At 43.4% G+C, this 16,936-nt stretch overlaps 1 protein-coding gene across 2 annotated transcripts in view; it reads right to left on the bottom strand.

The window, feature by feature from the left end:
* Positions 1 to 281: 281 nt before the first annotated feature.
* Positions 282 to 16,936, bottom strand: part of LOC136391945 (uncharacterized) — a 189,735-nt gene continuing 173,080 nt past the window's right edge. For both annotated transcript variants that reach the window (XM_066363874.1, XM_066363883.1), the window contains exon 3: positions 282 to 714. In XM_066363874.1, coding sequence (XP_066219971.1) covers positions 330 to 714 — 385 coding nt within the window. In that variant the 3' untranslated portion in view covers positions 282 to 329. The remainder of the gene's footprint in view (positions 715 to 16,936) is intronic.

Below are 16,936 nucleotides of genomic sequence, written 5' to 3'. Positions count from 1 at the left end.
AAGAAAGCCTTTTATTTTTAAGAATTCATATCTTTTTCAAAAAAGAGTTGATGTGGTTATCAACTGTAAGAAGCTGGGGACATTTAATGAGTCATATCAGATCAGTGATCGCAAACCACAGGAAGTACGTGGCCCTGCTGCTCAGACGTAGGAGATTGCGATGCACGTGGAGAGCAGGCCCAGGTGTCCAAGGGACTCATTAGCTGAATGTCTTTAGGCCAATTTAGTGATTTTAAGGATAAAAATACATGCTAAGGAATTCAAAGAAATCATTTAGAGAGTAATCTAAACTTTATTCTCCAACAGGCACAAGTCCACGGACAGGGGACTCACGGGGCAGCCAGCCCCCCCAGCCTCAGGAGGCCCCTTCTGAAGTCTTCGGGAAGGCCCATGGGCTTGCCGGTGGCTGGACTCACAAAGACGTGGACTGCGGAGCCGGTGGCACAGGCCAAAGCGTCAAAGTGCGCCAGCTTGGGGTGGCCCGAGGGAAAGCCGTCAGAGAGGTCGTGGTGATCTACCGCGGGCGGCTCCCTGGGGGACTTGGGCGGGAACAAGGCGAGGCGGTAACGCACGCTGGAGTGACCCACTCTCTCCACGGCCAGCGCAGCCACCGGGACCTGCGGGAAGCCGATGGGCGAGTGGTAGGTGCACTGATTGGTCACAAAGAAGCCCACGGTGGGGGACGTCAGCAGGCTGGTGTTCAGGCCACAGTACCTAGAAAGTTAAAAGACAGTGCTTATCCCAGGTCACCAGGGTGCTCTCTCCAGCCCAACGCCAGAGGGTGTCGGCAGCACTACTGTCAAAGGGCCTGGGATCAAACCCAGCTCCGCCCCTCACTAGCTGAGTTACTTTGGGCAAATCACTTACCTTCCTTTTGCCTCAATTTCTTCAGTACCATAATGTTCATAACCGTAGCACGCCCTAGTAGACTGACTGTGAGAATTAAATGATGACTTTAATCCAGCATGCCATTTAATATATGAACAATTCTCAGAAACATTGGCTAGTATTAATATTATTGTGTCCCTCTTGCCTTCACTTCTTATCATGAAAAGCCATGTACTTCTGTGTAAAATGAGAGAGAGAGAGAGAAAAACCCTCATTTTTTAGTGGTGGTTATTGTCTCTGTGCCCCTAGATTGTTATCTCTTTAAGGACAGGCACTGTGCTTTGTTTATTTCTTAAGTTTGTTGACTAGAAATGACACTGCACTTGAAATAAATTTGGGGTCGAACAGACTCAGAAATGAAAAGCATAATGCCCAGTTACAGCCTCTCCCCCTCTTGCCAAACAGGCCTATTTACGATTTAAACATTTTAATCACATCGTCTTGTCTTTCTTTTTTTTTCCCCTTAAAAAAGTGAAGGTTGGATGTGGAGAATTCGCTGTAAGGGGACAATTATGGTTTGTATAAAGGTTTGACTGTAGAGTCGGTCACTGCATCATTGTTCACCAAGAGGAGCCAGAAACAAACTGTGTGTCTCTGCCCAGGGAGGGCACCGGGAAGGCCTGCGGCCGGCCACCCTGGGCGTCCCCTGAGGTCACCATCATGACAGGAGATACCTTTCCATGACATGGAAAGCTGCTGAGTGGGAAAGATCAGGTATCAGAACACATTGTGCCATTCGACCTCTTTGATTTTACAAGAATATGTTTATGTGCTTATTGCCCAGAAACAACGGAGAAAGGCTAGATTCCAAAATGGTTTGGGGAGTTATCTAGCAGTGGAATTTGAGATAACTTTTTTTTCTTCATTTTGCTCAGAATGAATTTTCTAAAGGGAATATGAAATGCCTATGAAATAAGAAAAAAATGTGATTTTTTAAAATGCCTGAATGGGATTTTTTTTTTTTAAAGCACGGGAGAGGATAGCAGCCGATAGCCCAGCTCTTTCTTGTGCCCGTCAGGGTCCCGCCCGGAGCCCTCCCTGGGCCTGCCTCATGAATTCCTAGAGGGGGAGAAAGGGACACAGGAAAAGCACAAGGACAGGCTTGCCCTTCAGGTGACTGCTAGGTCCGGTGTGAACCAAATCCCCCCTTTCCATTTCCCATGCGTTCCTATTTCTCTGCCACCACTTTCCTCATTCTTTTAGGTCCCCGACAAGAAAGAAATAGCACCTCTTCCCGCCGAGAGAGCAGAATTTCATGAGCTCTTTGTGCCCCTGAGCCCAGCCAGAATACCTTTAAATAATTAAAATGCAGAGGTCCTTTTAAACAATGCCCTCTAGGAGCACCTGGCTGCCAGGGCTGTGCTGGGTACATTACATTTTGTATTCAGTTTTCAAAACAGCCCTGCACAGCTGGTCTCATCTTTCCCATTTTCCAGGAGAGAAGGTAAGTGGAGAGGCTGAACAAGTTTCCCAAAGGTGTGGGGGCAGGATGTGGGGTCAGGCCCAGGCTTCCGGCTCTCCCCGGCAGGGGTGTATTGTATACCTTGTCTTCCACTCTGGCTTACTAGATGGCGAAGCCAAGAATCTACATTTTAGTCCAGTGGGTGAATTGCATTGTCTTTCATTGTTTTTGTGACTTTAAGAATTACATTTTCTTCCAATGCTACATGACAGCTTTATCATGTTTGGACAATAGAGACTTTCTGCTTGCTAGTTCATAACCCAATCTGAGTGGTTGGTGGTAACAATAAGGTACTCAGGAAGAACTTTTTCCATTGTTTCATATTTGGGGGAGTTTTAGTTTTTATCAGCATTTATATATGTGTACATACTCTAAAGAGTCAAGTAGCTGCTCAAGGCTTATTACAAAAACAGTACTTCTCCAGTTGGCTGTACTGTCGGTTATACCCTTGGTCAGGAAGTTCTTAGAATGAATTCATTCATTCAACAACCTCCACTGTGCTGGCTAGTGTAATACACATGGGTGTGGTGGGTTAGAAGGCAAATGCCCAGTCTGTCCCAGACCGATTCAGATTTATAAAAATACTGGGCCGATGAAACAAAAGTCATGTATCATTTGCCTGTATTTGTCTTTCTGGCCCCCAGTCAATGACCTCTGGGAATGAGGGTAATTAAACCATGGGAAGGGGAGGATCACCAAGGAGAGAATATAGAAGAGGGTAAATTTGAATGCAGGTTTGCAGGCTACACATGAAAAACTGGCTTTGGCTAAGCTTCCAATTGAGGATTTCTTAGAATGCAACAAGTGACTGATAAAATGTCTGGCTGTGCTGCTACCTAATCATCACATTGGTGAGTGCCTTCCTCCATGCTTTCTTATCCCAGATTTGGTAAACTTCAGAATACAGGGACGCTGGAGTCGGCAGACCCTTTGGGGAACAGGCAGTACAGGGGCTCTCCACCACTAGTGGGGATCGGGATCTCCTGGGGACCTGGGGAGCCTCCAGATCTCCAGTGTCCTCCCAGACCTCCTGAGTCAATCTGCAAGGAGGGGCCCGGGCAGCCCGACTTTCACAAGCTCCCAAGTGATTCTGAGGCACTCACCTACCATGAGAGTTGCTTTTCTAGGCCTCCATCCCTTTTGATAAGGAAAATCCCAGAAGGATGAAGTGAGTTGTTCACCTACATGCAGCTGGAAAGGGGCAGAGTCTGTCTACACTCCAGCCCCTTCGCCGGGCCCGTTCATCTCCCTACTCCCAGATTCAGCTCCCGCCCAGGCTCGGGGACCAGGAAGCCCCTGGGCCATTCACAGCTCAGATTCAGATCGGATGCCCATGATCTTACCCTGATTCTGTACCCACTCCAACAGTTGGGTTCCGACAATCAGCCAGGACATATAAAACATGCATTGCATTATTTAATTGTTAAAAAATCCTATCCGGCTTGTGATTATCTCCATTCTATATATGAGAAAAGCTGAGGCTCTAGGTCACGCGTCCCCAAACTACAGGCCGCATGCGGCCCCCTGAGGCCATTTATCCGGCCCCCGCCGCACTTCCAGAAGGGGCACCTCTTTCATTGGTGGTCAGTGAGAGGAGCATAGTTCCCATTGAAATACTAGTCAGTTTGTTGATTTAAATTTACTTGTTCTTTATTTTAAATATTGTATTTGTTCCCGTTTTGTTTTTTTACTTTAAAATAAGATATGTGCAGTGTGCATAGGGATTTGTTCATAGTTTTTTTAATAGTCCGGCCCTCCAACGGTCTGAGGGACAGTGAACTGGCCCCTGTGTAAAAAGTTTAGGGACCCCTGCTCTAGGAATTGAGTGACTCACTGAGGTCACACAGTCTTACCACGTTACTCCCCTCTCTCACACCCCTACCTTCTTCCTTGCACCCATAACTAGGTTCTGCCTTGACCCCGGTCTGAAGCCCTGCCTTGGTGCCTCCCCAGGCCCTGCGTGCCCCTGGAGCAGGAGGTAGTGTGCACACGGGGGAGGTGGTGCTCTGGGTCTGTGTGAGGACCCAGCCCTGCTGCCTCCTGAGGTCTGGAACGAAGTCTCCATCAAATGATAGGAGTTCAGTGGCATGTGGCACAGACACACCTTTCAGAGGAGGGGAGCTATTTTTGTCACTCTCTATAAACAGCATAGCTTGTGGTCAGTTACCTGGACTACCAGGGTAGGATTCTGGCCAGAAGTCCATGCCCACCTTCCTCGAAACTAAGAATAGCACCGGCTCGGCCACATGGCCCCACAACCGTGCTGACTCTTCAAGGAGCATCACAGGCAGCTGAAGGGAAACTCGGGCCTTGGGAGTCTGCGCAAGGAGGTCCTGCCAGGGCCGTGTTAGCAGGTGGGCTGGTTATTAGGAGAAATTTGTAAGTTAGAAATACAGACGACGGGAGAATATACCGTCAATGTGAGCATGCATAAAGTTAAAAGATTAAAATGAGGAAACTAACACTTAGGAATGTACTCTGTGTATCTTTATATAAATAACTTACCTTCGGTCAAGCCTATCTGGGTATTGCCTTTACAGAATGATTGTGGTCTTCAAGGCACAGGAAGGCTAATTAAAATTAATTGCATGCCAACTCCCACATCAGTCCTTTCTATTAATGTCACCCTGCAGTGTAGAATACTAGTGAAGACCTAAAGTCATTAGACTGGGATTTGAATCACTGCCCCGCTGCTCTGTGACCTCAATGAGTCACTCAATGTCCTAGAGCCTCAGCTTTTCTCATAAATAGAATGGAGATAATCACCCAGGCCTGATAGGATTTTTATACAATTCAATAATGCAATACATATTTTATATGTCCTGGCCGATTGCCAGAACTTAAATATTTTTGTTGTTATTGTTGTTGGTTTGAGTCTTGACCTTTGTAAACAGTTTTGGTCTCTCGGAGCAGAGACATACATTTGTTTTGGGGTCAAACTTTTCCTTTATTTTGGGAACACCTCTTGTGTCAGGACCCTGGTAGCCAACTGGGTTGTGGACACTGGTGATCTCCCAGAGGACTATGGGTAAAGACCACTGTATTGTTCCTTCAGGTGGTTTGCATTGTGCACTCCATTGTCGGGATAGACAGGCATTTGCCCAACAGGTACAGTGGAAGTTTGCTTGGTCCCTTTGTGGCCATGATGCAAGCTTACCAATTTGTAGAGAGCTCAGCCCTCCTCAGCAGAAATGGGTAGACCCACCAAGACTTCACTTTAAGTTTTACTGACGTAGCCATATTGCTGGGTTTGACACTGGTGACAAGGCAATGACAGCTTCTCTTCTCTGGCAGAGCTTATACTTAATCAAAGAGAAACAGGAACGAATATGTCAATACAAGCTGAGAGTAAGTGCTCTGCAGGAGACGGATATGGTTGCATGAGATGCTATAACCAAAGAGCCTGACCCAGATGGAGGCAGGCAGGGAGGCCCTGCAGGGGATGGCGGGGCAGCAGGCAGGCAGGGCCTGGCCGTGCACAGATTGGATGTTAGCCTAACAGCATGGGAAGCCACTGTGGCGGTTTAAAGGGGAGTCACGATCATGTTAGCATTTTAAGAGTAGCCTTCCAGGGAACAGACTGGTGATGGTAAGACAGGCTGCAGAGACCCCTGCGAGGAGCCCGCTGAGAGATGAGACCTGGGCTGGGCGGCAGCAGTGGGGTCAACAGTTGTGACTTCCAGAGATATTCAAGCAGGACCACACCTGGGCCTTTCTGGCCAACTGACTTCCACTTGTCACAAAGGTCAGTGTGTGACAGTAACAGCACCCCCATCAGAAAGCAGGGGCTTCCCCAAAGCCCTGTAGTCTCGGAGGCTGTTGATGAACCCTCCAGTCCCTCACTGTCACACCACACTCTCCGGGCTGGTCTCTGCCTCAGCACCTGCCACTCAGCCTGGCATCCTTGGGGTCCTGTGCCACTTTCTATCTGGGTGTAACTGTGGGTCTGGGTTTGTCGAGTATTTCAAGAATATTATTCCAACCTTAAGGGAGATGACCAGTTAGACAAATAAATTTACAAGGAAAACATTTAAAGCCGTTTTACTTCTGAAAGGGATGAGAGGCAGCTAAGAGGAAAATGGGAAGAAATGTTTTCTGACCTCATATTTGAGCAACCATGACTTGAAGAATACTGAGGTTTTCCTTTGGTTAGTTTTATGGGTTGGGTTTTTTTTGTTTTTTTTGTTTGTTTGTTTGTTTGTTTTGTATTTTTCTGAAGCTGGAAACGGGGAGAGACAGTCAGACAGACTCCCACATGCGCCCGACCGGGATCCACCTGGCACGCCCACCAGGGGGCGACGCTCTGCCCACCAGGGGGCGATGCTGTGCCCCTCCGGGGCGTCGCTCTGTTGCGACCAGAGCCACTCTAGTGCCTGGGGCAGAGGCCAAGGAGCCATCCCCAGCGCCCAGGCCATCTTTGCTCCAATGGAGCCTCGGCTGCGGGAGGGGAAGAGAGAGAGAGGAAGGAGAAGGGGAGGGGTAGAGAAGCAGATGGGCGCTTCTCCTGTGTGCCCTGGCCGGGAATCGAACCCGGGACTTCTGCACGCCAGGCCGACGCTCTACCACTGAGCCAACCGGCCAGAGCTTGGGTTTGTTTTTTTTTTTTTTTGGCTTTGTTTTTTAAGGAAAAATGATATCCTAAGGAACAAGAAAGATTTCTTAGAATTAAATCAGCAAGATGTGAAATGCAGCCAATATCTAAATAAGCCTTTACCCCATGCTAGGTTTATCTTGCCTTACCACTTGGCATTTCTAAACCGGGGTGCCTATCTCCGAATGGAAGAAGCTAGAATGATGAGCTGACAAGAGCCACATTAGAAAGATGCCCAGACCCAGCTGGCTGCAGATCGTTGCTGCTGTGATTTTCAGAGTGCATGCACTGGGCCCCCAGACTGCGTAAACCTAATGAAAAGCATCTGCTGTCAGAGCAGAACGCTTTCCTGGCAACTGTGTTCTTGCGGGAAGTTCATTCTGGGAAATCAATGTCAAAATGACAAGAAAATCTAACATGTCTCAAGAGGCACAATATATAACAAGCAAAAATCTCCAAATCCGTGTTCAGGAACTGAACAGTAAAGGGTCTGATAGAGAACCCAAGACCAAAACATGAAAGACGTGAAACATTCATTAAAACATTTTGAACAAAAATAAGAAGACCGTGACATTATGTTCAATTAACGGGAAAACACAAGCTTAAAGGGTAAATGTGGTAGATGATGATCTGATTTTTTTGGACATCCAGAAGCAGAAGCAACCATTAGAGACAGCTCCGACCGCGAGACTCGATTAGAGAGAAACTTTGAATCTACGCACTAATAATATCATCATGTCGTGCTTACTGCCTCTGCTGGAGTTGCTTTCTGACTGAGAGATTTCAAAGAGAACAGCTCTGAAAAGTGACCATTACACCTTTCAAGCCCTCGAAATTGAGCAGGCCAGGGATACAGTGACCATTCCTGGGCCCGCCGAGAAAAGGTGAGGACAGAAGTTAAGGAAGGTGGGTGATGCCTCCCACACCCACTGATTCCCTGAGGGCAACTGAAATGCACCATCTTGCAATCGGTTCTGGAAAATTCCAGGAGGCTCAGCAGCAACAGTTTAAGATCTTATTTTAAATCAATCAGGTAGCAGAAAACACTTAACACACACGGAGAACAACTTAGAAACTAAATATGCCAGAGGGCTGTCTATCTAGAGAAGACTAATTTGGTGGAGACAGAGGCTGGAGGAGAAGCAGGTTTCTTTTGTTTAATCACCACAATGTGATGTTGTTGGAAGTTGAAAAAGCTTGGGGCTTAGGCCCCAGAAAGAGGTCACTGAAGAAGGCAGGTGCTCCGGCTCAGAGGGTCCCCATCAGTCAATGCACTTGGTTGGCTTTAAAAGTTTTTTGTTTTGTTTTGTCATTTGTTTCTTTGTGAGTTTTAAATAATTAATTTTGTTGCATAATGAAGGTATGCATATTGTTGAAAACTAGAAAGTAGAGAAAGAAGAGAAGATAAATTACTCTTTATTCCCTAACTCAGAAAGAACCAGTATTAACATTTTGGTACACATCTTTCAGACTGTTTTCCAGAAAAAGATACCTTTGTCTTGTTATGAACAAAACCAAGATGGTGCCGCAGCGTGCTCCCTTCAGTCACTTATGTCTCCTGAACATTTCCCATACCAATGAATATATTTATCACTATTTTATTTTTTTAATTGAATTTATTTGCGTGACACTGGTTAACAAAATTATACAGTTTTCATGTATATTTAGCATTATTTTTAATGAATGCCAAGTATGCCCTTGTATGTATGTAACGTTTATTTAGTCAATCCCAAGGCAATTTAAAAAATTTTTTGCTCTGAAATTTTTTTAGACTTACTAAAAAATTTCAAGAACAGTACAAAGCACTCCTGCATACCTTTTATGCTGAGACATCCGTTCTGAGCGTGATGCCACGTGGGCTCCACCACTAACTTCTATTATGTCTGAAAAATTTGAGAATAAGCTATACATAGAATGCCACTTTTCCCTAAATGTATCAGGGTGCATTTTCTAAGAACAAAGATAGCCTCTTCCAAACCACAGTATAATTATCAAGTTCAAGAAATTTAACATTTAACTAGTATCTACTCTACAGTTTATTTTCTAAGTTAAAAGTTCCAGTGGCGGAGTCGGTTAGCGCGCGGTGTTTATTTTCTAAGTTTACCGGTTGTCCCATAAGGTGTTTTACTTAAAAAAAAAAATAATAAAAGAAATGTCTTTCTTTTTCTGGTCCAGAATCATATACTGTATTACATTTACTCATTCTTTAATCTGGAATAGTCCTCCAGTCTGTCTGTATCTTTCATGACATTGACATATTTTAAAGAATACAGGCCACATATGGAATAGCAAGTCCCTTAACTTGGGTCTGTCCAATCACTCCTCACGGTCGGAGTGAGGTTATGTGTTTCTGCGGGGATGCTACAGTGTCCCGGTGCCGAAAAGCCCTTCTAGGCCCGCCTCCACCATGGCGTCCATTGGCCCTTTATCGGTGATGTTAATTTTAATCATTTGATTAAGGTATTTATTGTCCAGTTCTTCTACTGTATAGTTTTACCTCTTGTCTATTTTTTTTAATTGTGGTAAAATATACACAACATAAACATTTATTACCTTAACCATTTTTCAGTGACAATAACTACATTCACGTTGTGCATCTACTCGAAAGTTTTACTTTTCTTTTAACAAGTAATCTGTCCTTAATAACCTCTCTTCCCACCTCATATCTCCCAGTTCAGCACTCGCCCATGATCCAGGCAAGATAGCACATTAGGGGCTCACAGTACCTCCAGCCCTTTCCCCTCTTCTTCTCTCATTCTGGGGACAAAGGTGGGAAGGTCCCATCATCACTGACTCTGAATCTGGGTGAGGAAATGCCAATTTGGATGATTTCCAAAAGCCATTTCTGCATTAAACTGTTATAATTCTTCACAAAAATAGTCATCTCTATCCGACATCATGTTTAGTTCTTGAAACAACTCTTGGTTCTAATCTGGGCCAGACTCTATGGAAGCAGCAAGTAAAAATGGAGCATTTGAGCGCTTGCTGCCTGGCAGTTGTTGCCAGTTTTGACTCAAATAAACTCTTATAAAAATAAGTTTTTTTTAAATGTATGAAGCAACAGTGGTTTTTTGTTGTTATTGCTGTTGTTTGTTTTTGAGCTGCTTATATTTTGATGGGAGAGACACAAACTGTACTTATAATGCCATGTGATAGAGACAAAATAACACCCTGGGCATGGAGGTAGGGTCAGAGTACATTGGGAACACGGGGAAGCAGCAAATCTCACAGCTGGAACCAAGACCCACGGAGGTGAGTAAGGGCAAGGTGTATGCGGGTATGTGCGGGTGTATGTGTGAGTGAGAGCCAGTGAGTGAGGAAGGGGTGAGCTCGAGCAATAGAAGATGACCTTTCCTCATATAGAGGGGAGGAAAGGTCAGAGCAGGGAGGGCCTGGGTGCCAGGCATAAAGCTTAGATTTGATGCTACAGATGAAACAGTTTAAGCGGAAGATAACATGATCAACAAATTCTGCTGGCTCACCATGGGGGCAGCAGAAAGGTCAGGTCTGAGTACAGCAAACATAGAATATATCCCAGTTATAATATTTCCAGCTAGTAAGATATCGTCACAGTCTGTGTGAGAAAAGAGTCCAGCATGACTGGGACAGTGAAAGTAGGAGTCTCAAAGAGACAGCAGATTCCAGAAAGTCCTACGATGTGCCTGAGTGTAGCGATGATGGTGAAGAGGAAATCAGGGTTGGCTTCCAAGTTTCCAACTTTTCAGAGAAAAAATATATCATGAATAATATTGTTCATCACAAGTTAATCTCTTTAACAATCTTGTCAGATAGATAGGGTTAATAACTATTGGTAGAGTCAATAACTATTATCCCCATTTTACAGATTATTAAACTGAGATGCAAAAAGCCAAAGTGACTTTCTTGATCTTAACCAGAAAAGCCCAGAAGGGATTCAAAGTAACCTATAAAAGGTCACACAACTATTTAATGGCACAGCAGAGATACCAAGTTCATCCTAGCACATGTACTATTAAATGATATAAAATTATTCAAGATTCTGGAACTGGAGAACCATATGCAAAAATATATAAACTTGGATTCATACCTCACATCATACATAAAAATTAACTAAAAATTGGATACAGATAAAAATTTAAGAGTTAAAACTTAAAAAACATACAGAAGGAAACAGGAAAAAAATCTTAGGGTCTTTGAGTTTAGCAAAGATTTTCTTAAATAAGATACCAAAAGTATAAGCTAGCAAGAAAAAATCAATAAATTGGACTTCACCAATTGGCTCTTTAAAATCTACTATTATAAAAATGAGCAGGCAAGACACAGACTGAGAGAAAATACTGAACAAACCCATCCAACAAAGGACTTGGTTTTAGACTATATACAGTACACTTACAAATCAATAAGAAGGCACACCACACAGTTTAAAAATATGCATAAAAATTTGAACAGACACCCTACCAAAGAAGAAATGAATGGCAATAAAAACATGAAAAGATATTCAATATTATTAGCTGTTAGAGAAATGATAATTAAAGCCCATTGCATACCCATTATAATGGTTAAAATGAAAAAGATGGATTATACCAAGTGTTGACAAGAATGTGGAGGATTGAAACTCTCATATACTACTAATGAGAATGTAAAACAATACAACTGTTTTGGAAAATAGTTTGGCAGGTTCCTGAAAAAAAGTAAAAAATATACCTATCATATGACCCAGCCACTCCACTCTTGGCTATTTAACCAAAAGAAATGAAAGTATACATATGAATGTTCATAGCAGCTTTATTAGTAATAACTGAAAACCACCCAAAGGTCAGTCCATAAGTCCACAAACAATATATTATATAATACACCCATGCTCTAAAATACTACTCATTAATGAAGAAGAATTAGCACAGAACAACACAAATGAAACTCAAAATAATTACGCTACGTGAAAGGAGCCAGATGAGAAAAGAGCACAGACAGAATAACTCTACTTACATAAATATCCAAAAAATGCAAACAAATCTCTAATGAAAGATAGTGGACCAGTGGTTGCCTGGGGATGGGGGTGGAGAGGAGCAGGAAGGAGAAATTACAAAAAGAGCATCAGGAAACTTTGCTGAAGGCGGGCAGGAAGGGGAAGTGAGGTCCATTATCTTGTTTGCAGTGATACTTTCACAACTGTGTGTGCAAATATGCCCCAACTCATCAAACTGTGCACTTTAAAATATGTACAGCATATCTTGTCTCAGTTATACTTCAATAAATTTATTTAAAAATAATGCAATGCAGAAAGTCACAATATCTTAGCAATACTAGACCAAGATATTAACAAAACTGTCTCTGATTGTAGAATTATTTATGATGTTATTTTTCCTCTTTATCCTTTTCTGAATTTTTCCAAATTTTCCAAAATGAGCATGACAAAGTCATAAAAACTGTTTTTGCAGGAAAAAAAGAATTAGGTGTTTAAAGAAATTTGGAGAAAATAGTTTATACTTATGAACCTTAAGACAATGGGGTAAAAAAACCCAGCAAAGACATGGCACTTTTCAATTGACAAAAGATCCTCTCTTCTTTCCAAAGCCACGGTAGGCTAGAGAGGACTATGAAAATGTTCTATGAGTTCCACAGGAACAAAAATACCTGAATCTAAAGCAACCTATGGAAAAGATACTGTAGTAACAAAATGCATTATTTAGCTAGACTGTCCAGTTCACATGTCTTTCAAATAAATTGGTGGGAGACAGCTGTAGGGAGTAGGGAAAAGGAGAAGACAAAGCTAGCCAGCAAAAGGAGGTAAATTATTTTATTGATTTTAATTTGTTGTGTTTACATAGTTACAAGTGTACCCCCGAATATATCTCCCTCCCTGCCTCCCCTTAAAAGGAGGTAAATTTTAACATAATGTCACAATCCATCATTTCGTGAGTTCATCCTGAAATACAAGGATTAAGGAATAACCTAACACAATTAGCAAGTGACCCACTTTGTATATCCTTAAAAAGAATGCATACTGCTAAGTACAAGTCAGGCCACAGAAAGTGCTATTCCACATCAGACCAAATACGGTCAAGCCTCAGTCTCAGTTTCTACCCTTAGAAATGTTTGCTAAATGTGGCTATACTAGGCTGAAGATTCGCTCTGAATTTTTATTAATAGTAAAAGTAATAATATTTAAAAAAGCTTTCAGGGAACATATTTAACCTACTTATATGACAAACTATTTTTAAAGCCCTGAGTGCACTAATTATTTAGATGCCAAGTTTGAGGCTTATGAAGTCATTTTTATTCATTTATTTACCAAAAAGTCACTGTCGGCAACTGTGCCAGGCAGGTTCACGGCTAAAAAGAAGCAAGTATCACCCATGGCCCTTCGGGAGCTCTTACTCAAAGGATGAAGAAACCTACACACAGTTGCAATACTAGGTGTCAGTGGGCTGAAAGAATGAACATTCAGAGAAGCCTACAGACAGAAGGTAACACTTGAGCAGGGTGGTGAAGGCCATTGTAGGAGTTTTCTGCTTAGGAAAAGAGAGATCTTCTAAGCAGAGGGGGTAATATGAGGCAGAGAGGCACACGAGAAAGCGGGATTATTGGGTAAATGGTGAGCTCCTCAATGAGGATTTTAAATAGGGTTCACCTGGAGGTGACGGGGCTTGAAGATGGAGGCCCTTTATACCATGTTGTAGAAGTTCAGGCTTTATCTTAAAGGGAATGAGGAGTTGTGATGGCTCCAACTTATTTGTTTTAATGGAAATGAGTTCATTTCAGAGAGAAAGATAGCTCCACCTCTTTAGAGACCTCAAGGGGGTTCATGCAGTCAGGACTAGGTAGGTGCTAGAATTGAAAACTAGAAAGCCAGAAGGGCTCGTCTCTTTTTCTTCCCCTCCTCACGTCTATTTTATATTTACCAGGAAACTTTGGGTGATATGATAGAAATATCATTCAAAATAGTTCAAGTCAAAAAGGGAATTTATTGGCTCTCAAAAGTGTGAAATCTAGGCACATGTTACTACTTGAAAACATTTTGTTATGTGAAATTAGCCACTCACAAAAGGACAAATTTATATGATTTCCCTTATAGGCAAGTACTAGAATCATCACGCTCCCAGTGGCTATGGGAGGGTGGAGTGGGAGCTGTTGAACGGTTTCAGTTTGGGAAGATAAAAAGTTCTGGTACTGAATGATGGTGACGGTTGCACAACAATGTGGATGTACTTAATTCCACAGTACTGTACACTTAAATGGCTAAAATGGTAAATTTCATGTCATGTATATGCTAATAAGTTTTTAAGAAGAGAGAAATCTAGGAGTAAATACCACTTCAAGCACTGCTTGATGCAGGCATCTAAGGACATCATCAGGATCCTGTTACTATTTCATTCCACTCTCTTCTGCGTTGGCTTCATTTTCAAGAAGGCTGTCTTTTTAAGTGGAGGTGAAAATGGCCACTCTCATCTCAAATCATCTATAGTGCTAACAATTGCAACCAAAAACACAAACAAACAAACCTCTTGCCTGAAAGTTTCAGTTCAAATTCAGGCAATGACTGATTGGCCTAATGTTGGTTCAGAGACCTATTCCTGAATGGGTCACTGTAGCCAGGAGTAGAGCACTCTTGATTGTATAAGGGGTTAAATTACAATAATTTTTTTTTGTAAGGACTCAGTCACAGTATTTCATGTAAGCTGTTAAAGCACTATAGATAACTAGAAGCTTAGTTGACAAAACTTAATCTTAACTTTGTTGCCTAAGAAATACAAGGAGTTCTCTTGCAGAAATTTCCCAGAGGCATCAAAACCTCAGCTGTTTCAGAGATAACGCCAGACAGATCTGAGCTGGCATCAGGAAGACATTCTAGGAAGGCACTCTAGCAAACCTGTCTCACATCTCCTATGCACTGTTTTGTGACTGACTGTATGCTCTATGATAAATCACTAACCTCTCCAAAATATATAGACAAGCCAGTCAGCCAAGATTGTTAAGGCTGTTCTTTTGGACCCGAGTCCCCTGCCTTCTCAGGTTGCTGGCAGTATGATCAAAGACACTCATATACCATTCGGATCTCATCTCTGTGGTAGGCTCTGCAGTGAGGGGCAACTCAAAGCCTGCTTGTTCTGGTAACATCTGGCCAAGTCTAGGTGATGTGTCCAACCCTAACCCAATCACTGTAGCAAGGGGACCAGAGTTCTCTGGAAGGAGCCAGCCCCACCTGAACCTCATGGACTCAGAATGAGAGAACGGTGATTTCCCAAACAGCTATTAGACAGTCAAAACATGGCAATCACAGCTTCTATCTTTTCCATCAGTATGGCAAGAAAAACATTGCCACCCCCAGTTCAAGTTACACATTCTCTCTATTCAAGAACTTTTAGCTGCAATTCACAAGGAGAATCTAACTAGCACAGCTTGTTCAATTAACTGCTATGGTGAGGGTGGGGATAATTTTAGGGATAACATGACTGTATATAAAGGGAATCATACATTTTTGTGAATATAAGGGTAAGTTACAAGAGTTAAGAGAGCAAGACAGATACTTCAAGAGGTGTCTTCTACAACAGATGATAGAAATCTTTTATAGGGCAGTGGAGTGAACAGATTGTATAAAAATAGCTCTAGCAAAAGGACTGAGCATTGGGCTGTTGCAAAAAGATGCCTCTGAAATTTCTCGCTTGGGAGGATGAAAAGACGGTGATGTCATCCACCAAGAAAGAGACTATAAAAGCAACGTCTGGGGTGGGGTGAGCTAGGCAGAAAAGAGTGATGGGTTAGCATCAGAGTGTTTCCTTCAAGATGCCTGTGAAGCACCCAGAGGAGAAGCTCAGTAGGCTGTGGGAAATAGTCCTGGAGCTGAGAAAGAGGGTGTGGTTGGGGATTATTGGTATACAGCTGAGGGGTGTTGAAGTCATCAAGCAGATGAGACTGCACGTGCAGAGCACTGGGTATGGGCAGAGAAGCGAGCAGAGAGCAACGCCTGCCTCTGAGGGGCGGTGGCAGATGCCTTCAGAGCCCTGCTCAGCTCTGCTCAGCACGCCCTGATTCCCATGTGCCGGTGACATCCTGGTGAAACTCTCCTTCAGGGGCTTTCTCTCAGGCTGAGCTTGGTGTGGGCCAGAAATGCCAGGGTTAACCACCCTCAGCCAGTGACGACGGGAGTCGGAGAATAGCTCTCCTAGCTTCCTTGCCTTTAGGAGGGGCAGCTCAAGCATGTGCCACACCATCTCAGAGAAGCCCCGGTGCGATGGAGCCCGAGTTGTGGACAGCAGTCACCTCCTCGGTCATGGGCTGTTCCTGCTTTCTTCGCCTCCCTGGGTCCCTGCTCTCCTCCCGTACTGGTGTGTCTAGGATCACCTCCCAAACGGACCACCTACATTCAAACTCTTTCTTCAAGGTCTGTGACAGGGACACATAAAGAAGGAAGCTCCAGAACAAATGACCCTGAGGGGACAAGGGATGGGAAGAAAACCAGGAGGCGATGATTTTAGGGAGCAAGGAAGGAGAGAAATTAGAGAGGAGGTAAGACTCCATTGGAAATATCTGAGTAGTGAGTCATACACCCTTGAAAGTAATAAAATTCCAAATGCATACACATTCAGTTCCCAGAGTTTTTCATCAATCTAGCAAAGGCTTTCCCCAAGTAGTTCATGTTCAGGAAGACTGTAAGAAAATAGACAAATTCGTGATCTCCTGAAGAGGAAACTCTAAAGTTCCAGACAATAAATAGCCTTTGATGCCTGGAGAAACAGAGGGTCTTACAGTGAAACTGAGCCTTCAGGGGCCCTATTTAGGAATCCTGTATGTATTCCACATGGGAAAGTGTAATGCAAGTGGTTCCAAACACTTTGACTTTGCCATAGATTGATTCATTGGTAGCCTTGATTAATATCCCCCCCCCCCCCGCCAGCCATATTTATTCCTCTTGCCTTGTAACTTCATAGTTCCCACCCACTATGACTCAGAGACAGCCTTGTGACTTGCTTTGGCTAATAGACTACAGTACAAGTGACACTGTACAAATTTCAAGC

The sequence above is a fragment of the Saccopteryx leptura genome, chromosome 1 (genome assembly GCF_036850995.1).
Source record: "Saccopteryx leptura isolate mSacLep1 chromosome 1, mSacLep1_pri_phased_curated, whole genome shotgun sequence".
Lineage (NCBI taxonomy): Eukaryota > Metazoa > Chordata > Mammalia > Chiroptera > Emballonuridae > Saccopteryx > Saccopteryx leptura.
Note: the sequence above shows the minus strand (reverse complement) of the source record. Positions and strands in the feature narration are given on the sequence as shown.